The 27,508-nt window shown below is 40.7% G+C and overlaps 2 protein-coding genes across 2 annotated transcripts; one reads left to right on the plus strand and one right to left on the minus strand.

Moving 5' to 3' along the window:
- Positions 1-3,413: 3,413 nt before the first annotated feature.
- ANKRD37 (ankyrin repeat domain 37) lies at positions 3,414-6,712 on the plus strand. Its single transcript, XM_041753513.1, has 5 exons — positions 3,414-3,589; positions 3,784-3,936; positions 5,398-5,489; positions 6,022-6,225; positions 6,465-6,712. Coding segments are annotated over exons 1-5 (477 nt in total). The 5' UTR covers positions 3,414-3,562; the 3' UTR covers positions 6,466-6,712.
- A 65-nt stretch (positions 6,713-6,777) lies between these two features.
- On the minus strand, positions 6,778-27,422 carry UFSP2 (UFM1 specific peptidase 2). The gene is made up of 12 exons (XM_041753511.1): positions 27,358-27,422; positions 23,957-24,025; positions 20,871-21,054; positions 20,536-20,602; positions 17,858-18,015; positions 17,292-17,484; positions 15,275-15,421; positions 12,263-12,427; positions 11,932-12,056; positions 10,688-10,764; positions 9,666-9,790; positions 6,778-6,935 (listed from the first exon to the last, which is right to left on the minus strand). The coding sequence occupies exons 2-12, from the start codon at positions 24,018-24,020 to the stop codon at positions 6,849-6,851; spliced, it is 1,392 nt and encodes a 463-aa protein (XP_041609445.1). The 5' UTR covers positions 24,021-24,025; positions 27,358-27,422; the 3' UTR covers positions 6,778-6,848.
- Between the last annotated feature and the right edge of the window lie 86 nt (positions 27,423-27,508).

A 27,508-nucleotide genomic window follows, 5' to 3' on the forward strand; every position in this document is an offset into this window, starting at 1 on the left:
TTTTTTGCATTAAAGAAGCCAATCTTAGTAACTTCAAAGCTACCAATGATGGCCAAAATTCTTTAAAATTTAGTTATAAGAATGGGGTATCTGGAGTCAAAGGGTCTGAGTTCCAGCTCCACTTCTTAATAATGGCAGTACCTTAGAGAAGTTATTGAACCTCCCTAAGCCTCAATTTCCTTTCCTGTAACATAGAGATGGAGCAGATAATAATACCTATCTATATTAATCTTGGGGCATAGCAAGTACTCAATGTCAGTTTATCAAAATAAACTGGAGACATCATTTAATATAATTTCTTATTTATAAATCTTTATTTTACATCGCTCCTCTATGTGTATCATATTCTGCATCCAGACTAGATTACACATAATTTTCTTATTTTTTTTTTCACATAGTTCTCTTAACACTGGAAGGTATTTTATACTCCTTAGCAATACTCTTCCCTTCACGGACTACCTGGCAAACTTCTATACACACTTCAAGACTCAGTTCACATTATCTTTCATTCATTTGGTCAGTCATCATCCAACATTTTTTTTTTAAACATTCACTCTAAATAGCATCCTCCTTCTGGAGATACATCTACCAGCAAATTAAACATAAATAGAATTAACACTGCTTAGAAGACTGCCCGTTGAATATGCATCTTAGATCATTTTCCTCTTTAGAAAATTTCCCACATGCTACATGTTCAGTAATAACTCCAGCTGCTTGCTCATAAGATAGTATTTCTTCCCCAAATGTAATACTTCTATTTTTGTGCTCCACCAGTTTTGTTGTTTTTAGAAAGCTTTTAGGCCCATTACTAAGAGTAAACCAGATACTTAGCTGAGACATAATTTTTCTGAAACATTTGAGCAACGGACAAGCAGGAAGTGATTAAAAGGAGAAAAGCTTTAACAACTACTCGCAAAATTCCGTTTCCTTGTGAAACTTACATATATAACAAGAATTCAACAGTAATGACCAGACTTAACACCTGCGGCATAGAATCTTGTTTTAAATAAATTTGTAATATGGAGGCAGATTCACTGCACCAATATCCCATTGCACATGTTAACTGCAATATATGCTTAGAATTCTAATAATTTCTCTGATAATACCTTGCATCATTTAAGAATTCCTAAAGATGAATTCTAAAATTCAATTTCATCTGTGCAAACCTGAAAATTTCATTATATGCTTTTTAAAAAACAGTGCTTACCTAACTGATACATAAAAGGGAAATTGGCCATGTGATCATGTGTTCTCACATATCTCTGACATTCTGCAAATACCATAAGTTTTTTGAATGGTTTCAACATAAAAAAAAAAACACCTGAACACAAGCATGATTCTGTGTTTGAACCTAAATACACACACATACACTTATGTTCAGATATGCATACGAATAACAATGTTGAAAACTACCCCTTGTACTTGGGATGATCACTGGGTGTTATATGATGTTGGCAAGTTGAAGTAAAAAAAAAAAAATAAATGAGTGGGAAAAATCTGAGAGGGTGACAAACCATGAGAGACTCCTAACTCTAGGAAAGGAACAAGGGGTAGTGGAAGGGGAGGTGGGCGGGGGGTGGGGGTGACTGGGTGACGGAAACTGAGGGGGGCACTTGGCGGGATGAGCACTGGGTGTTATGCTATATGTTTGCAAATCGAATGCCAATAAAAAATACACATTAAAAAATAAAATAAAAAATAGATAACTAAGAAAAAAAGAAAACTTGTTTTATGGCTTAATACGACATAATCAAGATCCTGTAAGCAAAATTAGAACTAAAGGGCCAGTCACCCAGCTTGTCCCCTAAAAGCATAATAGACACCCTCTCTTTATCAGCCCTGCTCTCAAAGGTACCAGTAGTCAGAAGTAAAGCACTGATGATGTCTAAATAAAGGTTGGAGCTTTTGTTTTTTTTTCGGCGGGATTAATCTGAAAAAAGCGTTTAGGCAAGGGCAGTGCAGAGGTGATGGATGCCGTGGACGCTGCGGCCTGAAGTGGTCCAGAAGGACTGGCTGGAGCAGGCCAGCCGGGAACTCCGGGGAGCCACTGCCCCGCCCGCGCTGTGCCCTCCGCGCCCCCCCGCCCCGGGACCAGCCCCTTCGGTCACAGACGCCCGCGGCCCGGTCCTCCCCCATGGGGGCTGCTGGGGCCCATAGGTCCCTTCCCAGGCGGCCGAGGGGCGCGCTTCCACCTGTCGCCAGGAGGGGACGCGGTACAACGGTCGGCTCATTTCGCCGGATTTCCCAACAGGGGCCCGGTGTCCCCGAAAGGGCCCGATTTGAAAAATCATTTAGTTTTTTGGGGGAGGGCGGGGGTGGTCGGAGCAGTCGCGGGGAGTAAACCCATCACCTCCGTTCACATTAGCCAACCTCCCCGCCCCTCGCCGCCCCACCCGGCAGCCCCCGCTTTGCTCCCTCCAGGCCCAGGGCGTCGGGGGCACGGGGGGCGGAGCGGTCCCGGGGTCAAGCCCATCCCCCTCCACTACGTTAGCCCCTCTCCCCTCCCCCAGCTCCCCCCCCAGCCCAGGGCGTCGGGGGCACGGGGGGCGGAGCGGTCCCGGGGTCAAACCCATCCCCCTCCACTGTTAGCCCCTCTCCCCTCCCCCAGCTCCCCCCCCAGCCCAGGGCGTCGGGGACACGAGGGGCGGAGCGGTCCCGGGGTCAAGCCCATCCCCCTCCGCTACGTTAGCCCCTCTCCCCTCCCCCAGCTCCCCCCCAGCCCAGGGCGTCGGGGGCACGAGGGGCGGAGCGGTCCCGGGGTCAAACCCATCCCCCTCCACTGTTAGCCCCTCTCCCCTCCCCCAGCTCCCCCCCAGCCCAGGGCGTCGGGGGCACGGGGAGCGGAGCGGTCCCGGGGTCAAGCCCATCCCCCTCCACCACGTTAGCCCCTCTCCCCTCCCCCCGTCCCCCAGCTCCCCCCAGCTCCCCCCCTCCAAGCCCAGGGCGGCGGGGACCGGCGAGCGGTGGGGGGCGGGGGGGAGATTTTGAACGTGACGCCAAAGCAGCTCTTCCTTCCTCGGGAGCCGGAGGGTGGGGGGCCCGGCGCCAGCAGCACGCTCGGCGGCTTCCCAAGGCGGCGCTGGCGCGGGGCTCTGGCTTCCTGGTTACGTGCGCGCCCGCGACTCCCGCATCTCCACAGGGACCAGAGGGCCGGGCCCGCTGCCGTGAGACGTGTCCAGCTCCGCGCGCCTCATGGCCGCCGCCGAACCCCACCGCCCCGCGGCCTCGGCGGCGCACGCGCACGGGCGCCCCGCGGGGGTCACTCCGGGCCCCGCCCCGCGGTGGGCGGGACTGCGCCCCCGGCCGGCCAATCAGCGGGCGGCCCTGCGCCGGCCTCCCCCGCCGGCCTCCCCCGCCGGCCGGGCGGCGACACGTGCGGGTGTTTGCGTACGTGCGGCTCCCGCGGGGGCGGGGCGGGGGCGGGGCGGGGGCGGCCCGCGGCCCGGGCAATCTAAATTCCCCGGCCCCGGGCGGGCGGCGCATTCGTACCTCCCGGTCCGCGGCGACTGCTCCGCCGCTCTGCGCTGGCCCAGGGCCTCCGGTCCTCTGCGTCAGGCGGAAGATGCAGTTGCTGGACTGCAACCCGGAGGTGAGGCGCGGCCCCTTCCTTCTCGGGAGGTCCTTGTGTCTGTCTGTCGGGGGCAGTAGCGAGGGGACTGGGCACCGAGCGCGGCCGGGTCAGGCCTCGGCTTAGATCTGGGGCGTGGGGGCGTTCGTGCAGCCGCGGGCGAGGCGGGAGCGGGACCCGGAGCGGGAGCTGGAGCTGCGGTTCTGCCCCCGCAGGTGGATGGCGTGAAGCACCTGCTGGAGGCCGGGGCCTCGGTCAACGCGCCGCCGGACCCCTGCGAGCAGGCGCCTGTCCACCTGGCCGCGGGTGGCGGCCTTGCTTGCTTTCTTCTGTGGCAGCTGCAGAGCGGCGCTGACCTCAACCAGCAGGTAACCAGGTTACGGGCCGTGGCCGCGAGCCCCCCCCCTCCACGCACCGCCGCACGGACGGCTGCCGGCGCCCCAGTGCTGCTGCCCTCGTCCTCCATCAGCCCGTGGCCCAGGTGCCCGAGAGAAATACTCGAGCGAGACGCTTCCGTGGTGTGAGATTTTCTCGTGGCCACGTTAGGGAGGTGGAACAGGAAGCTAATGTTATGATTTAGCTCAATTTACCTAGATGTTTCAATATGCAAGCAGTGTAAAAAAATTGCATATATCTTTTTTTTTTTTAAATTTATTTATTCATTCATGAAAGACACAGAGAGAGAGAGAGGAGAGAGAGAGAGAGAGAGAGGGGCAGTGGCAGGCAGAGACACAGGCAGGCTCCATGCCGGGAGCCTGATGTGGGACCGGATCTCAGGGCTCCGGGATCACGCCCTGGGCCAAAGGCAGGCGCCAAACCGCTGAGCCACCCTGGGATCCCCCATCTTCCGTTTTCTTCTCAGACCTGCCTGGTATGTATGTTGCATTTACAGCCTGTTTCAGCTCGGTCTGGCCACGTTGGTTTGGCCACATTTCAGGTGCGCGTTAGGCATCGGCGGCTCCTGGCTGCCACACTGCACAGCGCACACAGGTCTACAGTTTATTTCAAAGGGAGCAGTTGCTACATGACTAGGTTAAAAGGGTCAGTACAGTAATTACTTAAATAACGGTTGTGAGGCAAACTCATAACCATGAGAGCTTTCTGCAGAACTTTACGATCTTATATTGAATTTAAAGTAGAGTGAATTTACTTACTTTTATCCCCGGGTGGCGCAGCGGTTTGGCGCCTGCCTTTGGCCCAGGGCGCGATCCTGGAGACCCGGGATCGAGTCCCACGTCGGGCTCCCGGTGCATGGAGCTTGCTTCTCCCTCTGCCTGTGTCTCTGCCTCTCTATCTCTCTGTGACTATCATAAATAAATAAAAATTTAAAAAAAAAGATTTTCTTTAATTATTCATGAGACACACACACACACAGAGGCAGACACTTAGGCAGAGGGAGAAGCAGGCTCCCTGCCGGGAGCCCCATGTGGGACTCCATCCCAGGACCCCAGGATCACGCCCTGAGCCAAAGGCAGACGCTCAGCCATTGAGCCACCCAGGCGACCCGTAAAGTAGGGTGAATTTAAATTGTAAACTGTTAAAAAAAATTTAAAAAAAAATTGTAAACTGCTTTACCTTTGTAAAACTCTACTTCACTTTTATTCACTTAAATTTTAATGTATGGAGCTGTGGCTGCATGTATTTTTATTTATGGAAATTTTGCATTTGACAGAACACAAAGTGGACTTTATTAAAAAATTTTTTTGAAGTAAAAACTTCAGTACAATGTAGTTCTCACTGGCTTACTTAAACAGTCATTAGACTTCCCCTGCCACCTTCCACAGAAATTGTTTTGGGGAGAGGCTAGAATGTACTGTCTTATCTTTAAGGATGTTTTTGGAGAAGCACCACTACACAAGGCAGCAAAAGTTGGAAGTCTGGAATGCCTTAGCCTGCTTGTCGCCAGTGATGCCCAAATTGAGTAAGTATAAAATCAGTGGTTTCAAATTTCACATTTTATTGGATTAAGCTAATCAGACTCCTGAAGCATAATTATGTACTTTTAAAAAAAATGATGCTTGCCTAATTGACCGTTTAGTTATTTAAATGTTAACTTAGGCTGTTAACAATACCTAATACTATTAAATTTTAGTAAAAAATGGATCCTTAGCAATCGGAGATGGAGTTCTTTTCATCTGTTTTGACAGTATTACGTCTTAGGTTTGGTTTGGGATAATATATTGATTTCCTTTGAGTATTACTTATTAGATTGAGCACAGAACACACTTTTATCCATTCAGAAATGGAATGTTCACTGTGCTGAACTCTGTGCTAGCCACTGAGCATGCAATAGGAGGGGATATTGGAATTTCTTGGATTCCTTTACTACTTGTATTCTGAAACCAACATTTGTATGAGTCCAAAGCTCTTTTGTAGAGAGATTATTTAAAAAAAAAAAAAAAAGGCTAACAATTGTCAATTTTTATGTAACTCAATTTTTGTCTTAAATTCAGTTTATGTAATAAGAATGGGCAAACAGCTGAAGATCTTGCGTGGGCATGTGGATTTCTAGAATGTGCCAAGTTTCTTACAACAATTAAATGTATGCAGACTATAAAATCGAGTGACCGATCCGATAGAGATCACTGTGTTCCAGTGCTTAGACAGAAACGAAGTTTTGGAAGTGCAGAAAATACAACTGGAAAAAGGAAATGTTGGTACGTAACTCAGTTGTTTTCTTCCTCCCTCGGAGATTGCTTATTCAGCACAGTTAGTTTTTTTCATTTAGATATTGGCACTCTTATTTCAGTGTATCTTTTTATTTTCATGAACACATTTTAATACTGGTTGTAGTAACTACTGCTGATTCTAGAAACAGGAAATCATCCTGCATGATGGAAGGATGGGGAGAAAGCCTTTTTAAAAAAGTTTTTAATGTCACTATGTTTTATCACAGATTCATGTTGGTTCTGAAAAGGTCTGAAGAAAGGCTTTACTCCGTGCAGATCTACTGCTCAGCTCTAAGCTATGGCTTTTGGCTCACCAGGCGTATCTCCCAACTCCTTCTAAGAAGGAGGAAAACTTTCTTCTAAGTGAAGATAACATTTAAGAATACATGTTTTTACATGCTTGTAATATTTTGGTTGTGTGTGCTTTTTGTCTTTTAAGTTATTAAAGAATGTCTAAAGAATAAACTTTTCTTTGTGGAGTATCTACAGCCTTTGAAAAAACTTGTACTTTAAACCATCAGACTACACCCAGGATTTAACTGAAGTTAAACTTAGTCTTTATTAACAAATTTATAATACAACTTTACTACAGTATTTGAGTCTGAGATACTTTAAAAAATATTTGGTCGCTGAGGAAGACATAAATTATAGTAAGCATCTTTGTTCCAAAAGTCTGGGCCTTTCCATCCACACCAGCCCTAGATTTGGGAGAAGGGATAAGAAAACCTTTTACTAAATTATAGGATTACATGATCAAAATCATAACATTTTACAATCCTGTTCTGTCAACTGGATCCCAGAAAAGACTCTTATCTATATAACTCAAAAGATCTGAACTCTATAAAGCACAGAAAAGTAACATACTTGGGTCCATTTCAGATAGAGTTCAAAAAAAAAATGTCAATTCTATAGTATTTAACCAAAGAAATGATAAAAAAAAGAAAAAGCTTCGTTATGGTAACCTTACTCTTGATTCTAAGTTTTATGATTCTGGTAGCCAATGGCAGGTAATAGTTGAATGGGCAATCTGCTTTTGTGATCCATTAAAGGCTGTTCTAGGGATCATGATGTGCATCTCAGCTACGAGGAAATGTGGCAGGAAGAAATCTACTGGCCTCTTGAATTGCCCTTCACTGTCCTTCCACTTTCCAATCTTTTCCATCCTTTTCCCCAGCAGAGAAAATTACTTTCAAACAAAATCTCACTGTGAATACAAAAGTCTATCAAATTTCCTCTAGGGCCGTCAATTTTCTTAAAGACCCAGCTAATGACTAGTCTGAGTCTTTCTAGAGCGGGGCCCTTGCAAGACTGAATGTTTGTGTCCTTCCAAAATTCATGTTGAAACCTAATGGCTGGTACCCAAGGTGATGGTATGTGGAAGCGGGGCCCTTAGGAGGTGACTAGGTCATGAGTGTGGAGTCCTCATGGATGGGATTAGTGCCTTCATAAAGGAGGCCTCAGAAAAGTCCCCAATCCCTTCCACTTTGTGCAGACACAGTGAAAAAGACTGCTGTCTGAACTAGTAAGTGGGGCTCACCAGACCAAATCTGCTGGTGCCTTGGGTTTTCCCACCTCCAGAACTGTGAGGAATAAATTTCTATTGTTTCTAAGCCACCTGGGCTATGGTGTTATAGCAGCCCAGGCTATAAGACACTGCTCTAGATTCTTGAGTCAAGTGAGAGTCAATAGTTCTAGTGATGGCCAGGCCTTGGCTTCATGGTGCCTTATTATGTGCTAACAGGGCAAAGGGTTTTCTAACATTGAAAATTCTTCAGAAATAGAACTAGCAAAGAAGGACAGTACAATCCACAGAGAAAGTAATCCAGGACAATGCCTTATTCTATCCAACTGCTTCAGAAAACACTACCTACACACTTCCATGTACTGCAAAGTTCCTTAAACCAGCCAGAAAGCAGTAATTTTATTATCTATATCACACTTTTAATTAAAATGATTAAGGCTTCCCATTGCCTCTAAGATAAATCTAAATGCTCCTTTTCTCTGCCTGGCTTACAATTTTAGTTCTTGCCTCTCCCTCCAGCCAAACCTCTTCGACAGCTCTAATCATGTTAAGATTGCTTAGTTCTGGGAACATGTCTGACGTCCTTTCACTGTCTCTAAGAGATCCCCCTACTGCATCAGCCTTGTTGTGAATTCCACCTTAGATAATCATATTTTTTCTTGGGAATACTTTTTTAGATTGCTTTTGTCTTCTACACTAGACTAAGAGCTTCTTAAAGACCTTTGTAATGCTCCTATTACCTTGGACAGTGGATGGCACATAGTAGGTACTTAATGCTGAATAGGTGGATACTTTGCTACATAAAGAGAATAAATACTGATCTCATTTTCATGTACCAGCCAAAAACATTTCATAGATTTAAAAGTCCAAATGTTTTGAAAGAAAAATGCAGGACACATATATATCCTGTTAGTATTTATAGTCTTATCGCTGGTAAAATACTAAACTGGCCTATAAAGAGTTCAGCTATACACACCCCAAAGCTCAAACCCCTTATCCTTAGGGCTTTGGTAACCTCATGCAGTTACATTCTTTTCAACTTCTGAAAGTGTCTCACCAATGAATTTCAATGCTAAACCATGTAATTTCCCAAGAATTGTGCTTTTTTTTAAAAAAGGACCTAATTAAATTATAACTTCAAAGTTTAGAGAAAGCTATTTCTTGGTATTAATGATATTGACTTAAGTGACAGCATGAGAAAAATGAAGGGTAGTGGGTAAGAGTGATATATTCCTTGGTTTGTGGCTGAAAAAGTTGTATGCATTCTTTGTGATTTTAATATATTTGGCAAAGAATACAGAAGTTAAAATTCAAGTTAATTAAGTCTTATACTTGCCTACTATGAGTTTTCACATGTAGAATTAGTTGCCTATAAATTAAGTTACATTTATAACTCCTTTCACTGATATTATTAGTATCAATGAATACTCTTAAATTTGTCTCAAATTCAAATATTTTATAGAATGAGATTAAACTATATGTAAATAAATTAAAAGGTAAGCCTCCATAATATCTAACACACTGCTTAGTTTATTTTTGGCTAATAATACAATTATAAGGTTATTTAATCCACTCTATTTTAATACATTTGTTTATGCAAAGCTGTAACATCTCCAGAGGAATATATAAACTCTTTGTTCCATTAAGTTTAATAACTAAGAAACTCTTCATAAATCTAACCTAAATTTTGTTCTCTGCAATTCATGTTAGTTCCCTCTTATCCTATCTTTTTTTTTTTTTTTGGTTTGTCCTCCCTATCTAGACAGATACTACTCACAGCCCTGAAAATACCTCGAGTGTGGCTCACAGCCCTTGCTTTATAATCTTTCTGTTAATGGCCATTTTGGTCTCCTTTTCTTCCAGGTTCTTTGCCATGCATCTAAATTTGTTTTAAACAGATACTTACCTTTTCCAAAATAACTTGCAGATCTTCAGCGCCTGTGTAATGTGGATCTAAAATCAGAAATTTTATCTGCCCTGTAATCTCATTCCATGCCACTCCGAGTATTGTGTGGGCCAAAACTCCTCCTCCTATAGCAAGGGAAATATGAAATATGAAAGGGCATATATGAAATATGAAAAGGCATATATGAATCTCAGCTTCCTATTCAATTTCAATTTAAAAAGATTATTTTGCCAATTAATTGATCTAACACCTTAAAATAGACTAGCTTATATTACTAAAGACCACAGATAATGTCAAGTATACTCTGAGAAGATATTTTAAAGAATTATATCTTTAAAATCAGAAAAGATTCAATCATATTTGTAATCATAGCAGGTTTATATTCCACTGCCATATCCATGGAATTACCTAAACTGGATTTAGAAAGGGCTATGAGGATCACAGTCACTGCTGTGATGTCTCTCTCAGCATATGGACAATGCTCTGAGTACCTCCAGTGGGACAGCCCACCTCCCTGTTCAGGTCTTTCTGATATTCTGCTAAAATCTGTCTGCCTGCATATTTTATATTCCAGTGTTTGTTTGCCCTCTGTCATCACATCACAGATCAAGTCTTATTCTTTACAAAATCATCAGCGTTTAGATCAATGAATCTGATCCTCTTTACAAATAGAGCCCAGAGAGGTGAAGCAATTTATATAATGTTACATAGCCAGCTAAGTTAGAGACAACACCATGACTTAACTGGCTCAGTTGAGTGGCCTCTTTTCTATACTGCTCTTGACTCTAGGTATTTCAACAGTTAGCACTTCTCAGCTTTTACTTCTGTTTATTACAATCTTTTTTATAACTTTCCTCCCACCTTGCAAACTGAAAAATAAATATCCAGAGATCAGTAATGGTATAAAAGCTAATTTTAAAATGTTTTAAAATGACTGATATTATGACATTATTTATATTAACAATGAATTTTATATATTCTCCCCTTTACTCAAAGAGCCCAAGATGTCCAAAACACCTTACCGATCATGACCGGAGTTCCTTCAGTCTGGAAATGATTAGCCAGCTCCCGTCCTTGAGAGGCCATTTCACAACCTTGGCTAGAAAGAAATCATTTTCCATCAGATGAACAATTTCTCACACTAATGTCAAATAAGGGGTTTGGGAGCCAGTGTTTTCTACTGTTTTTGGTTTTGTTTTTTGGTTATTGAAAAAAAAAAAAAACGGTATAAATTTAACTAACATTAAGTAGTAGGGAACTGACTTGAGAAGAACTTAAAACACCATAACCTCTCTAAGTATTTAAGGCCACTAAATGTGCTAGGCCACTAACATTATATAAATTGCTTAGTACCATACAAAATTTTAATGTGCCAAAATGTTCACTCTTTCATCACCATATGCTTCACTACTTAATCTATCATTTATTTGTTAGTTCTGGTTTCCACAGAAAATCCAAACTGCAATTGTGAAATCATATGTTCTTGGACATAATCACATGGACAAAAAAGGATAATGTTACTCTATCTATTGAGATTATTATAATAGAAAACTTACTTAAAACATAAGGTCACTAACAAGGAATAGGCTAGCTATTGTCATAGAAATCAATATTATTTAGTTAATATTTGCTCATTTTTTATTTTTATTTTTTTAAGGATGTATTTATTTAGAGAGAGTAAGTGCAGGGGTGGGGAGGAAGAGAGGGAGAGGGAGAGAAAATCTCAAGCAGACTCCACACTGAGTTTGGAGCCTGATGCAGGGCTCAATCCCAGAGCTCTGAGATCACATGTTCATATTTTAATACTAGAATTATGGTTAAACTGTATTGGGAAAAAATGACTATATTACTTTGACACATTATTAGCTTACTGACATCTTAAGAGGAAAAAGAGCAGTCACAGATCAAATTTGATTTTCTTCTTTCAAGACTTTCTAAGGACTTGAGGATAAAAAAAATTTATTTTCTGTAACTCTAGTCAAAATTTACATATTTCCAAGTTTTCTTCTTCCTGGCTAAAATTAAGCCTACAACCTGCAAGTATATATCACAAAGTTTATTCATCAACTCAAAGTCTTCTAAAAAATAACCAAAAAATTTAGGGTTTAAAAATGAGATTTATAAAGTAATGAGGCAACATGGAGGAGAGGAAGTAAAAACAGCATGGAGGAAGAGAAAGGAGAGAAATATGCAATTTTCCTCTTACTTTAATAAAATGACAAACTTGTTTTGAAAGGATTTCACTAATTTCTTAAAGTATCCTCACCTGACAAACAATATTTTTGAAGTTACACCAATCAGTTGGTTCAGTACCAGCTGTACCTCGATGGATCCAATCCATTGTCGTGATCCAACAAATGTTGCTGGTTTGTCCCCGGCATCAACTAGGGCCTTTGTGTATTTAAAAACACAAAAAGATCCATATACAAGACAGCTATTAAAAACTATAGTTAGGATCTCTTCCCTGATTACCAGTATATTTTTTTCCTTCAAAACAGAAATAAGTCTATAACCATGAGGTAATAATAATTATTAATAGTATATTAAGGCTAATGAAATGTACAATTGATTATAACTTTAAGTGGCATGTTCTGTACCTGCTGAATTTCTCTGTGTGTTGGAATGGATCTCTCTGTGTAGCCTTGGTGTTTGAACCAAGAGCAGATTGTCTGCAGAGATCTGTAAGCACAGCCCCAGCCATTGTCATCTACCCGATCCTGCATATAGTGATGATAGCCATAGATACCCTGGACCATATAAATCTAGATAAAAAGAAGAAATATAGTAACATATTAACTTAGGATAGATACACATATTTTATACACACATCCAAGCCAAGTTTACTGTTCGCAGAGCTAGACAGTTACTTAGTTCCTTACAAAAATGACTTCAGAAAACTACAGTTGAACATTATATTTTCTTGTTTTTTTATTAAATGTTCCAAGTCCTTACCATAGGCTATAAAGCCTGGCAAGTCCTGCCCTCTGGCCTCCTCTCCAGTTTCATCTTGTACCACTTTCCCTGTTGCTTGCTCTGCTTTAGGTTCAGGTATACCAGGGGTAATCTAATGTCAAAGCCTTATAGTTCCCTCTGCCTGGAACACTTTGTTCCCAAATAATTTGCAGCTCTGCCCCTTACTTCACTCAGGTCTCTGCTCAACCTTCTGTGATCACCCAGCCTAAAAATGGCACGCTTACCCCCTCACCACCCATCTCCTGCTCTGGTTGTCATTCTATCCTGCTTTATTTATTTTTCAGAGCACCACTTGACACTTACTACTGTTTAAATCTCTGCTTAACCACACTAATATGTGAGTTTAATAAGAGCAAATACTATCTTATTTATTTCTGGGCCCAAGCTTCTACAGTGGGTCTGGCAAATGGTTAATAGATAATAAACGTTTGTTGAATAAATGATGAAAGAAGGAAGGAATAAAAGAATGAACAAAGGGGCCATATGGGGATATATGAAGAATATTTCTCCAATTTTGTAAATCTGCCATTGGTTACAGCCCAGGAATGCTATTTAAATATCCTTAAATAGAGGCCAAGGTCATATAACTTCTTTCTTGTAGTATAAAGTTAAGAATATGTTTTTAAAAATTTTTCCCCACAAACTGGTATTATTTTTTAAAAAAATTAGGTAAGAGGAGGCATGGACAGATATAGAATCCTTACCCAACAATTAGACAATATATTCTCAAGCACACACAGAAAATTTATAACTAGAAAAAAAAAAAAAAAAAAAAAAAAAAAGAAAATTTATAACTAGAACATTGTGGTAGGCTGAAAAATGGTCCCCAAATGGTATCTATCTCCTAATCCCTAGAACCTGTGAAGTCTACCTTCAAAAAACAAAACAAAACAAAAAAAGGGTGGGAGGGATTCCTTTGCAAATGTGGTTAAAGATCTTAACATATGGGGAATTTTCCTGGACTATCCAAGGTGGGCCTGAAATGCAACCACAAAGTATCCTTGTGAGGGAGGAGAAGGGGAAATCTGACACAGGAGAAGAGGAGGCCAAGTGACCACAGAGGCTGATGGGAGTGATGCAGCCAAGTAGCACTGGCAGCTACCAGATGCTGGAAGAGGCAAGGGATGGATTCTCCCCAAAGCCTTTGGAGGGAGTGTGGCCCCCCTAACACCTTGGTTTCAGCCTACTGATAGAGATTTCAGACTTGTGGCCTCCATAACTGAGAGAATACATTTTTGTCATTTTAAATACCACATTTTTGGTTTCTATAGCATTCACAGGAAATGCCCATGTCTCAATGAATTTCAGAATCTATATCATAAAAATTGTTTCTGCCAGTAGGCAAAAGAGTCAGAAATTAGTAAAAATACATATACACATACCTACATAAATACACCTACCCTATCTAGAGGAGTTCCAAATACAGTCTGAGAAAAGACATCTATACAATCATCTACTAGAAAGCCATCAAGAGTTATGTTGTTAGAGACTCTACATTTTGCATTGCATATTCTGTGACTCTAGGACTGTGACAGAGCAAGATTTTTAACCAGGAAGAGGTCTCCCAGGATTTCCTCCCACATAAGCAAAATATATGAAAGGATTTAGTATCATTGACGTGCTGACTAGAGACTCATCTGTCCGCATGTAATGGTAAGTGCCCAGCCTGGGTCTCTCTGTGGGAAGCTGGTCTGTCCACAGCTCTTGCGGATACAGGTGCTGTCCTCAGTGCACTCTGATGGCCAGGACTAGAAGTGAGCCCCTAAGTCCTCTAGGTAGACATGGTATCATATATTCATTTTTTATTCTTAAGATTTCCTTACAAAGCACATAGAGACTCAGCAGATACTGAATAAATGCCATGACGTAACAGACAATTCCTCTTGGGAATGTAAGTTGAGAGGTACAGTGAATCAGGCAGTATGGGGTGGGAATGGAGCTGAAGTGATATGGGCAGTGAGCAGCTTTGAGGGTGGTAAGAAACAGTTGGAAACAATGAGGAAACAGGCTGAGAAAACACAGAGTAAAAGCAGGCCAGTCAGGATCAAAGCATTCCCCTGGAAAGCAGTAGAAATGTCACCAAAGAGTCAGTGGAGACCTGAGACAGGAGGCTGCCAGTTACAGGGCTGCTCTGCTCTAAGAGGCTGGGCTGAGCAAGTATTCCTGTTCTTGAATGCCTAGCAGATCCTTTCTTCCTGTCTAGAGATGCCCTTAAAGAACCCCTCCCCACGCTCCGCCAATCCACTGTTATTTGAGCTTTCATTAGTGAGGATCCACCACTTGCACCTGGGTACTTGCTGCGCAGTAACATGCTTTGGGGAGAAAATGCTCTTCAATTAGTGTGACTTCTCAGGATCAGAATGAAAATAAATGGGGATAAGCCTTTAAATAAATTAGGGAATGGGATTTTAGTAGGAAAAATGTGGTACATACTATCTATTCCCTATCTTTTTAGACTATTGTGAATACTGCTATTTTAGGCAATGATTATTAAAAGAAACTAAATAAATTTTAGTAAATTTTGTTTTAGAGATGACATACATTCTGAATCGATCCTTAAAACTTCCATTGGATACAAACAAAAATACCACTGACATTGACGATCAGTTGACTCCATAAATAATTATTAAACTCACCATACCAGTCTCTATGTTAGGTGGATTGAGATAAGTATGTGGATTTCTAATGTAACCATCTTTGTATGGTTCATCTGGAAAGTGATAGGCATTAGATCTTCTGAAATACGGTCTGTCATGAGGCAGATTGAAGAGGTCATGTAACTCCTAAATGAAATCAGAATCAATAGAAGAGGAAAAAGTTAAATGTTAGATTCCTCGCTCATCAGTAAACAAACTCAAACTAAAGATATAAAAAAAAGGTACCTATATATTGGTATAAAAGTTGTCAAACACTTATAATTCACTAAGGTCAAAGAGGGTGAGATTTAAACTAAAGCCAAATGAGAGATATAAATGTTTTTCCACGGATATGGGTAGAAACTGGAAGGGAACACAGAAAAAATGAAAATGCAGTGAGCCTTCAACAATGCAGGGAACAGAAGCACTGACCCCTCACACTGTCGAAAATCTACATTTAGCTTTTGACTCCTCAAAAGATGAATAGCCTAGTGTTGACTGGAAGCCTTCTGATAACATACACGTTAATGATTAATACATATTTTGTCGTAATATATATTATATATTGTATTCTTATAATAAAGCAAGCTACAGAAGAAAATGTTATTAAGAAAATTATAAGGAAGGGAAATACATTTACAGTGCTGTACTGTATTTATTGAAAGTAATCTGTGAATGAGTGGACTCTTGCAGTTCAAACCTGTATTATTCAAGGGTTGACTGTAATTTGTCCGAGTGAAAAATAACATGATTTCAAATTAATTATTTATTATAACACAGTCTGTTAAAAGACATTCAGGCTCAAGACTGGTTTTGAAACAGCCTTGTGAATGAGTAAATTATAATTAACAATGACAGAATTGCATGACAGTATTTTGAAAAGTCATGATTAGAGTACTTAGCAAATACAAGTGGTGGGGATTAAATTAGGAGGAGAAATTGGTGGTAGGAAACCAAAAATATGGCATCAAAATTAAAATGCACATACACGTTTGAAACGTGTAAAATTTTCCCAACTATATAAAAACATGACCATTCCTTTGTAAAGCCTGACATTTTCTTTTTCGTATCTCCTAAGTCCTCTCTGTTGGAATGGGACCATCTGGTGCCTTTGTAGGTCAATTCCACCAGCACTAACAGACGATGCTGAGGGATACAGTACTCCACCTCCTCCCAGGGACAGATGAGCAAGACGCTCCCATGGAATAATTTGATGGGTGCCAGGCAAGACCATACATCAAAGATATGTACTCCAATACCAGTCATTTCATTAATAAATCTCAGTTCTTAGAATGTTGACCATTCTTCTTTCAAAATGTCTCTAATAAAACCCAAATAATACTGGGAGGTGGGGGATGAAGTATTATTATAAGTCTGACACAGAATTAGCTATAAATTCTAACTTTCCTTCTTTTTTTAAAAAATATTTTTAAATATTTTTTCAATTTATTTATTTATGATAGTCAGAGAGAGAGAGAGAGAGAAAGAGAGAGAGAGAGGCAGAGACACAGGCAGAGGGAGAAGCAGGCTCCATGCACCGGGAGCCCGATGTGGGACTCGATCCCAGGTCTCCAAGATCGCGCCCTGGGCCAAAGGCAGGCGCCAAACCTGCTGCACCACCCAGGGATCCCTAACTTTCCTTCTCTAACTGTAATCTTGTCTCTTTCACAAATCTGAAAGTAACAGAAGGGAAAAGGAATTTATTTATAAACACTCAGCAGCAGCTCCAGGCATGTAAGCATCTTTTCATTTCGGTATTTCATTATGGAAAAATTTCACAGAACATATGAACTACACTGAATGTCTGAAATCAAAATGTTACATATGGCTTAGCATACTTTTTCATTAATATACTTTTTAAAAAGTTACATATCAACACAAATTAAGTAACACGTAAAAATAGTAGTCTGATTCTACTTTCATATTAAATCACAAAAGAATTTCCATTTATTAGAAATGTTTAATAGAAAATGAATGATGGTCATAGTTTTTCTAAGAATAAATGTATTGGTTTTACCTTTCTATAAGCCTGCAGCTGACCATCTGGAATTCCTGATGGATATGAAATTGTTACAAGATTGTTTTCCCCTGGCAATAGAAAGTGCAGTGGTTCAGGAACCACAATAGATGTTCCTTTCATATGTTTCAAAAGGCACTTTTCCATATCCCTTAGTTGGTTATGAATTGCATCAACTAGAAGTTTACGAACTCTGTGAAGGGAAATATTTGAGTACATTAACAAAAGTTATAGTGGCCATGATAAATGAGAGTGGAGAGTTAAGATAACCCAAATACAGTAAAAAACTTGATTAGACCAAGATTATTAAATTATGCAAAGTTAAGTAAACTGTGTATTTCCTCTGTGTAGCTAAAGAGAAAACCCTATAGATTTGTATACTACTCTAATTCCTCCAAATAAACATTTAATTACTAGATGACGCAGTTTAATAACAAACAAGGAATAAATCATAGTAAAAATAACAATAATTCTGGATATGCCTACATGATCTTTAAAAATGGGCTCTGAATACTCTGCGGAGGAGTGCTTATTTAAATGTGCCAGTAGAAGAACAAGACACTTACTTTCCCCATGTTTCTTCTGGAGCAACAGATAGAACTACGTCAACAGGTAAAGTCATACTAACATAGTGGTGTCCTCCACTTTCTCTTTCAATGATGGGGGTTATAGCTCCCAGAGAGGTTGACACTTCCAGCATAAGATCTATATTTACTATTTGATGCTATAAAGATAAACAGTAATAGTCAACTTTTAGCACATTGAACATTAAATATAAAAGGCGAGTAAAAGGACTTTTTAAGGGCTACAGAAAGCTGTATTACAGTAAATTGCTTAAAAATACAAATCTTAAAAAAAAAAACTCTTCTCTGCTTCAAAATAATCTGAGGAGAGGCAGAGGGTAAGTGAGGATGAAGTCAGATTGATCATGTGTTGATAAATATACTTTTAAACATTTGTGTGTGTGTGCTGTGAGAGAGAGAAAGCATGTGTGTGTTGATAAACATTAAAACTGGTATAAGTTCACCAGGATTCATGTATTATTCTGCTTTTGTACAGACTTAAAAAAAATCAAAAACAAGATACAATAACCACAAACCAAAGGAACTTTAGAAAATACATTAGATTTATAAACCCATGGTCTAAAGAAAGAGAACCATAAACATACACTGAACACCATTAGTAGGTTTGATTTTGCTGTGGTACGTAGTAACCACTCAGAAAATACTTTCTATTTTAAACAAATCTGGCAAAACATTGAGAATACTGGAAGCCATGTTTTTCACTGGCAAAAAGTTATGAATTGTGTGAGGGAGAAGTAGAATTGGAAATTTTATTTATTTATTTATTATTTATTTATTTATTTATTTATTTTTAAACTTTTTAAAAAAATTTTATTTATTTTTATTTTATGATAGTCCCAGAGACAGACAGAGAGAGAGAGGCAGAGACATAGGCAGAGAGAGAAGCAGGCTCCATGCACCGGGAGCCCGATGTGGGATTCGATCCCAGGCCTCCAGGATCGCGCCCTGGGCCAAAGGCAGGCGCCAAAGCGCTGCGCCACCCAGGGATCCCTGGAAATATAATTTAGATAAATAAATAGGAATGTATTTTGTGTGTGTGTGTGTGTGAACATACATATGGTATATATGTATACATGTGCGTGCTCCTGGGAGAAATGGCTGATTCCTGAGCTGGAATATCGATAGTACATGATGTGCCTAGAACATCTTGTGGAAGAAAGTAGGAAGTACTCAAAAATAGCATCAGAAGGACATTGGAGCCAGCTTGAAGAAGCTTTCATTGGCCAAATCTTGGAAAATGTGAGCATCCAAATAACCAGTAAGAGTAACAGATTGTAACTCATTGCATAAAATAGGAACCCATGCTTCCGTGCCTATAATAAATAGGGAACAACAACTCTTCTTTATGGTATAATGTCATCTAATAAATGTAGAAGGAAATGACAGAAAAATCACCACTTTGTAATCATCAGGTTAATGTTGGACTCAGGCAAAAATTATCAGTTGATACTGGAAGTGGTGGGTAAAACTTTGGTGAGGAATAGGAGATACACACACACACACACACACACACACACACACACACACACACATATATAGCTCAAAGTATCTTACCACTTACCAAAGATACTTACTACTTACAAGGGAAAAAAATAGTGCCCTCACAGAGAAGGAAACCAGTAGACACCATGTTAAGAGATCAGAGTTAACATGACAACTACTAGGAGCAGACTGATAGCACACACCTCTTTAATATGATGTGCTGAAGAGGACAGTATATTACTTCTTATTCCTACCAATAGAGTACTACCTGAATTAATGATGAGGAAACCTAAAACAAACCCCAACTGAGGAACATCCTACAAGATAACTGACCTGTATTCCTCAAAATGTCAAGCTACAACTACTGGTAATTATGAAATCATTTGATGTACACCCCACGTGTTTTTTCGTACATTCCATATTTGTAAATCTAATAGGTCATGTGGATGTCTCATGATGGAAACTGACCTCATGCTTTCCCCATCATCTTTACCAGAGCAAGAAAATGGTCATTCCCCTATCCAGTTCATTTCCAAGTATCATCCATTTTATCCCCTAAATATCTCTTGTATCGCTTCCCTCCTCTTCATGACCATAGCTACTGGCTTAGTTCCATTTCTTCTGAAGAGGCCCCCACCTGCGTCTTTAACATCATGTCCAGCCTATTTCCCCATAACAGTCTAAAAAAGCACTGTAGTCATATTAAGTTCATACAACTTCCTCCTTTGAAGTAGCTCCATTTTTTACCTCCAGGATCTGCCAAGTTTGTGGCATCTGGCAGGTCCTCAATAACTGGTTAAAAAGCAGATCTAAGAACAATGTGAAGAAAAGTAAATTCTGTATTATTTACTCTCACCGCATAATGTGTCACTGTCATGTTTCAGGATGATTCCTTTTTATTTATTTTTAAGTAATTTGTAAACATTCTCGAGCTGTGTATTTTTGTGGGAGCAAAGAAAGCATCCCCAAAAAGGTATGTACTGAGATACATATTAATATGGAACAAAAGCTTAGATGAGTACAACAGAGATAGAACCTCTGACTAGTCATTTTCTGGACCTCAATAATCTGATCTGTAAAAAATAAGGGAGCTGCATTAAATAATCGCTCAGTTATCCTCCAATCCAAATTAAAAGATTATATATTTTTAACACCAAGAAGACAGGTGACTTGCTTACCATGTCTGGTACCTTTCTGTCTTTCTTTCTCATAAATTTTCGTTTTGTGTCTTCTTCCTGTTCAAAGCTAAACATTTAATACACAAAGATGTTTATTTTTTTAAAAAGATTTTATTTACTTATTCATGAAAGAGAGGGGGGCAGAGACACAGGCAGAGGGAGAAGCAGGCTCCATGCAGGGAGCCCAACATGGGACTCGATCCCGGGTTTCCAGGATCACACCCTGGGCTGAAGGCAGCACTAAACCGCTGAGCCACCTGGGCTGCCCGACAAAGATGTTTACAGTAAGAAATGACATTTTGAAAACATTTCTAGCAATTTTCAAACATACTCACTGAATAAAGCGCATTATGCTCTTACAAGGAGAACTATCAGCCAATTCTCCTGGGATGGTGTTAATATCACTGTTTGGCCATATGTACACTGAACTGTGGCAGATTTTGAACACAAGGGCATTTGAAGAAAGCTTGGTTGACAGGTCACTCAGCACATGTTTTAGTGCTTTCTTGATAAATATTTCTAAATTATAAAAATATAAATAGAAGTTAATATTAAAAATTTTAAACTTTTCAACATGAATGGTTCCAAACACATGAAAGTAGAACATAGTAAAATTGACTCCCAATGAACTAGTCTCTGGATTCAATCATATGAAAAAACCATTTTGCCTTTCTTTTTAAAAAATTGAGATAAAATTCACAGATCACAAAATTCATCCTTTTAACGTATACAATTCAGTTGCTTTTAGCATATTGACAAGATTTTACAATCATGATTATCTAATTTCAGAACAGTCATCAACCCAGAAGAACCTGACACTTATCAGCACTCACTTCCCATTCCTCTGACACTTACCCACAGCAACCACTAATCTACTGTCTGTCTCTACAAATTTGTCTATTCTGGACACTTCCTATAAATGTAATTACACAGTATGTGTCCTTTCACGTCTACCTTTCACTCTGTATAGTACTTTCAAGATTCATTCATATTGTTGCATAAATCAGTGCTTCATTTCTTTTCATGGCTGAATGATATTCCTTTGAATGGATACAACACACTTTGTTTATCCATTTATAAGCTGATACACATGCATTGTTTCTTTGCTTTCTGGTTATCATGAATAATGCTATGAACATTTGTGTGCAAGTTACATTTGTGTGCATATTTGCTTTCAAGTCTCTTAGGTGATCACACCTAAGAGTAGAATTGCTGGGTCACAGGGTAACTCTATGTTTAATCTTTTGAGGAACTGCCAAACTGTTTTCCAAAGGAGCTGTGCCATTTTATATTCACACCAGCAATGTTTGAGGACACCAATTACTTTCAAAATACCATATAACTTAGAGCAGTAAAACTGTTGAATGAAATTTAAATCTTTTTGGTGTTAAATCTTTTTCTCTTTGGACTACATTCCACTAAGACTGTACAACCAAAGTACTGTATTCTAAAATCACAGTTTTTTTGGGGGTAATGTGTCATTAACCTGACACTTGTTTGACTTCATTTTCAGGGATTTCCTTTTAATTTACTGCAATTTTTGGAATGTGCAAAACATATTCATGGCTCAAGAAGATAATATTAAAAGAAGACAATACATATATATTTATTTTAGCTTTATATTTTTGAATCTTAAACCTATTTATTTATTTTTAATTTTTATTTATTTATGATAGTTACACAGAGAGAGAGAGAGAGAGGCAGAGACATAGGCAGAGGGAGAAGCAGGCTCCATGCACCGGGAACCCGATGTGGGATTCGATCCCGGGTCTCCAGGATCGTGCCCTGGGCCAAAGGCAGGCGCCAAACCGCTGCGCCACCCGGGGTTCCCTTAAACCTATTTAACCTTGTGGTTAAAATATTTATTTAACTATCACATTGATATCTTGATAAATAAATACCTCAGGGATGTGGTAGAGAAAAGATTACTTATAACAGGTTAGATTTTAAGACATCTTGGTATGTTTTAGAAAGCCAAATTTAAAGATTCTTAGCTGCACTACAAAAGACAAACATAATTCCTGGATTATCTTCTGTATATCCTTGAAGAACCAAGAGGTAAAGTAATCTAAAAAAATTGTGATGTCTTTAAAGTTAAGCTCCTCCTTTCTCTATATTTTCTCATTAATGATTCCCTTCATTGAGTGTTTGAAAGAGTTTAATATTGTAGGAGGAATATAATCAAGTTGGAAGACAAACTCATATAAATTAATTACTTGGTAGAAAGCATTGTAGGCCTTGCTTACATTTGAAATTGCATTATTGTATCTACTAACTACTGGATTAATTATACTTTGCAATAAGGTCATATATAATAAAGTATATCTTCAATTTATATGAAGTTGTGAAATATAAGGCATTAACCACACAAGTAACGTATTACTGAACAACTACACTTTACTGACAAGATAGACCTGAAAATGAGTTTGATTTAGTCTTTGTAAGTTGGTTCTCATCTTGATGGCACATTACAAACACCCAGAAAGCTTAATAATGCCTGGGTCTCTGTCCCAGAGATACACTTTCATTCATCAGGAGTGGGGACTAGAACCAAGACTGAGAACAAGTTATTTAGCAGGAAGGGATGAGTCAGAAAGAACATTCTACATTCTTTCCCTTCCTATTTCCATGGGGCCAGGAAATGATGACCAGCTAGTGGAACTGGCACTTTTCATTCCTTATCCTTCTGAACTTCTCTGTGGTTTCTGACACCACTGATCATACTTTTCAGGAGTTATTTTATTTTACAGTGTTAATGACCATCCCTCAGAGATATTCTCTCTTTCTAGGCCTGACCACACTCCCCTAAGTTTCAGATTCAAGTTACCCGATGCCTGCTGGGAATCTGCACTTGATATACTCTGGCATCTCAAATGAAACACCTTTCAAACACAGTTCCTCACCTTCCTCCTCTGATATTCTTTACTTCTGTTTGTGGCCTTAGCCCAAGTCAGAAAGAGGAAGACATCCTAGAGTCTGCTTTATACAAACTCTGCTGATATTTCTCCCATAGAATTCATACATCATTCCAAAACAACATAACTTCCAACAGTGTGGGTTCTGGGGACTCAGAGTTTTGTATAGGTGCAAGTGTGCAATGTACAAATCTGCATGCCTCATTTACATTGTGCTCAGTGTGGATATTTATATATATTCTGACAATTTTCTGCCAGTGGGCAGTAAAGTTTTTTTTTAAGAAAGGGGACATCTTTTTCTAATTTGTAGAGAGGAGCCTCACAGGCTAGTGGTGGTGCTGGAACACAGTGCCTAAGTTTAAATCCAATTTCTGGAGCTTACTAACTATGATTTTCATTTATTTATCCTATCTCTCACTCAGTTTCATTTGCAAAATGAAAAAGTTCCCAGTATATTTCATCATCAACGTTAAAATAAAAAAGGAGAGTTTTCTGGTCAGACCTACCATTAGCAGTAGCTAGCTGAAAAGCTAGATCAAGGCCTCCTCTTATTCTGAAGAGTATATCCATAGCCTCTGAAATTACAGAAACAAACAGAATCAAAATTCCTTTGTAAAACAAAATGAATTTATTCTCATACAAATGAGACTCTACCTGAGTTTGGGTTAAGGCATTAGTTAATTCTGATTCTAAAAATTATTTCATGAGTTGATTTTGTTTTATGCAGAAAAATAAAACACCCTAAATTCAAAATCAGGGGTTCTCAATCTTTGTTCCTCATTGAAATCACCCGAGGAGCTTAAAATTACTTACACTTGGGCTGCAAGTGTAAGTATTCTTACATATCCTGCTTTAGGGATTCTGATCAATTGATCTGGGGAGAGTCCAGGCATAGAGATATCTCAAAGTTCCCCTATGCCAGTGATTCTAATGTGAAGAGGCTGAGGACCAAAGATTCTAAACAAATTTTGTTACAATCTTAGCAATGTGTTTAAGAATGACAGGAAAACATCAATGGTAAAGAACTAGTTTTAGAATGGGACAAGAACATTGAATCTAATAGAATGACACCAATGGCCAAGACAATGAGAGGAAACTAATGGTGGGAATATGAACTGTAGAAGTGGTCACAGGGCAATTATGGCCATAAGACTCAGAAGTCTTATATTCACATTCTTGGCTTAGTGATTCTGTATTTAGAAATGGAGTCTGAGGAAATCTGTGAAGCAAACAAAGATCCAGGTCAAAGGATGTTAAACTAAATGTCAGCAACAGGAGATTAGTAAAACAATTATGAATATTATGCATCTATGAAAAACACATATGCTTTAGAAGAATACTTAATGGCAGAGGAAAATGCTTGCAACTTATAAAGGGAAAAAGCCCTTGTAAAATGGAATCTCTTAGTAGTTCTTAATGTGGGTTTATATGTTGAGTTTCAAGTAGTTGATGACATGGCAAATGCCAGGAATCATTTTGTTGAGGGGGAAAGAGAGAGGAAGGGAACATCTAAGAGGTTTCAAGGCTTTATTAGATACTAAAAATAGGTCTCAATCAGGCTGAAGAACCACACTACACAGTAAGAATCCTATTTTGAAATAAGTGAATAAGTACTAACAATTACTGATCTCATAAAATGTAAAATCCCTTGATAAGGGATTGGACTATTTATTAAAAATCCTCAGAACAGGGGCAGCCCGGGTGGCTCAGTGGTTTAGCGCCGCCTTCAGTCCAGGGCATGATCCTGGAGACCTGGGATCAAGTCCCATGTCAGGTTCCCTATGTGGAGCCTGCTTCTCCCTCTGCCTGTGTGTCTGTCTCTCTCTCTGTGTCTCTCAAAAATAAATAAATAAAATCTTAAAAAAAAAATCCTCAGAACATCATGAAGTAGGTACCATTACTATTTTTTCTTTTTTCAATACCCTTGTCACTTTTCTTTTTTTCAGAGAGAGACAGACAGACAGACACTAGAGGGAGGGAAAGAGCAGAGGGAGAGGGAGAGAATCCTAACCAGGCTCCATGCTTGATCTCACAACCCTAAGATCATGACTTGAGCTGAAATCAAGGTTGGATGCTTAACCAACTGAGCCACCCAGGTGCCTCCTGCCACATTTTTTAAAGGATGATTGCTTTTATTTATTCCAGAAATTCTAACCTGTTGAAAGGTCATACCCTTTGCCTCAATCCTATTTCTGTATATTTGTTCTGAGGAAATAATCAAAGTTCCATAAAAAATTAACTTCAGTGTTGTCCACTGTTGTTCATCATAGCAAAAAAAAAAAAGAAAAAAAAAAGGAACCACCTAAATAATAGTTAATCAATAAGCAGTTGGTTAAAGAACAATATTACCATACAAATATTAGGCAGCCATTTTAGCAAAAAATAGTTTTTAAAATTTATTTATTCATGAGAGACACAGAGAGAGAGGCAGAGACACAGGCAGAGGGAGAAGCGGACTCCCTCGGGGAGGGGGGTGAGGGACTGGATCCCAGGACCCCGGGATCAGGCCCTGGGCCTAAGGCAGATGCTCATCCAATGAGCCGCCCAGGTTGTCTGGAGCAAAAAAATTTTAATGACCATGAAAAATACTGAAGACGACGACAAAAGTTAAAAAAGACAGGCAGGAGCAAATGTAACTGTGTATGATTTCGCACAACGGAACTGATCACCTTTGTACTCTTCTGTAAAATGACAAAAATCTACTATTTCACAGAAATGTGAAGATTCCCACAAAAGATCGAAATAAAATTTAAATGTTTTTTTCCCCAAGGTTTTTAATTTATTAATGACACACACACACACACACACACACACACACACACACACACAGGCAGAGGGAGAAGCAGGCTCCATGCAGGGAGCCCGACATGGGACTCGATCCCGGGTCTCCAGGATCAGGCCCTGGGCCGAAGGCAGGTGCTAAACCGCTGAGCTACCCGGGCTGCCCAAGATCGAAATAAAATTTAAACTGAGATGTGAAGGTTAAGTAGGTATGGGTATTAACAATTTCAAAGGGAAGACCGCGCGGGGGGGGGGGGGCGGTGGTGGTGGTGGTGATGGAGAACCTGTTCTACTCAGGGGCACAGACTGGGGGAAGATCTGCTGGAAAGGATGCTAAGGATGCTTCAGACACCCCCCCCCCCGACCCCCCGCAGATGCTTGGATCTGATGCGGCAAGGACGGGGATGGCAGGGGCAGAGTCAGTGACCATTGCCGCCCACGCAGTGAACAGAATGCACAGGGGCTGATTATCGCTCAGCTCTTCAGAAGTCGAGAAGAGGAAGAGCCAAGGATGATTTCGAGGGTTTCGGTCTGCACAACACGGTGGAGTCACGAAAAATGGGGCTCACTGGAGGAAGAGCGGGTGTGTGGGATGGGGGGGGGAGGGAGAGGCGGGAAACAGGGAGTCAGTTTTGAACCTGCTGAGTTTGAAATACATACGAGTTCTCCGAAGTGAAGGTGCAATTAGTGGGAACAGACCTAGAGCTCGCAACACAGCTTTAAAAGCTGGAGATGTGAATTTGGGAGGAAGCGCAGGGTGCAAAGAAAAGCATCCCTGAAGGACACTACCTCAGCCATAGGGCTTGGAGGGCCCCGGCTGAGCAATTAGGAGGAGAACCGGGCCGACACTTCTTCAAACCGTTGAGGAATCCAACTAGCACCTGGTTCTCGAAGTGCTTTTGAGGAGGAGGAGGCGCGGGCCGCCCGGGTCACCGCCCCCCCTCCCCGCCCCCCTCCCCGCTGAGCCGGGACATTTAGTCCAGCCTGTTTGGGGCCGACCGAGAGGAAGCCGGCCCAGAGCACCGCGGGACCCGCCAGCGCCAGCTCCTTCCAAGGGCTTGGCCCCACCGCTGCTACGAAAGTCCGAGGGGGAGCGCGGGGGTCGCTGGCGAGCACAGGTACTCACCACGGTGGCTCCGGGGCCGTGACGATGCGGGCGCCGACGTCAGCCCACGGGCTCAGCGCGCCGGCCCGGAAGTGGCGTTCCGAGGGGCGGAGCCTGGGGCGGCGGACTACAACTCCCGACATGCCCCGCGGAACGTCGAGGGACGAATCTT

The sequence above is a fragment of the Vulpes lagopus genome, chromosome 4 (genome assembly GCF_018345385.1).
Source record: "Vulpes lagopus strain Blue_001 chromosome 4, ASM1834538v1, whole genome shotgun sequence".
Taxonomy (NCBI): Eukaryota; Metazoa; Chordata; class Mammalia; order Carnivora; family Canidae; genus Vulpes; species Vulpes lagopus.

Coding starts and splice junctions, on each gene's coding strand:
- UFSP2 (XM_041753511.1), bottom strand. CDS start 24,020: ATGGATATACTCTTCAGAATAAGAGGAGGCCTTGATCTAGCTTTTCAG. Junction 20,603..20,870: donor AGCATAATGCGCTTTATTCA/GTGAGTATGTTT, acceptor TTAAATGTTTAG/CTTTGAACAGGAAGAAGACA. Junction 18,016..20,535: donor ACAGAAAGGTACCAGACATG/GTAAGCAAGTCA, acceptor TTATCTTTATAG/CATCAAATAGTAAATATAGA.
- ANKRD37 (XM_041753513.1), top strand. CDS start 3,563: ATGCAGTTGCTGGACTGCAACCCGGAG. Junction 3,590..3,783: donor TGCTGGACTGCAACCCGGAG/GTGAGGCGCGGC, acceptor CTGCCCCCGCAG/GTGGATGGCGTGAAGCACCT. Junction 5,490..6,021: donor GCCAGTGATGCCCAAATTGA/GTAAGTATAAAA, acceptor TCTTAAATTCAG/TTTATGTAATAAGAATGGGC.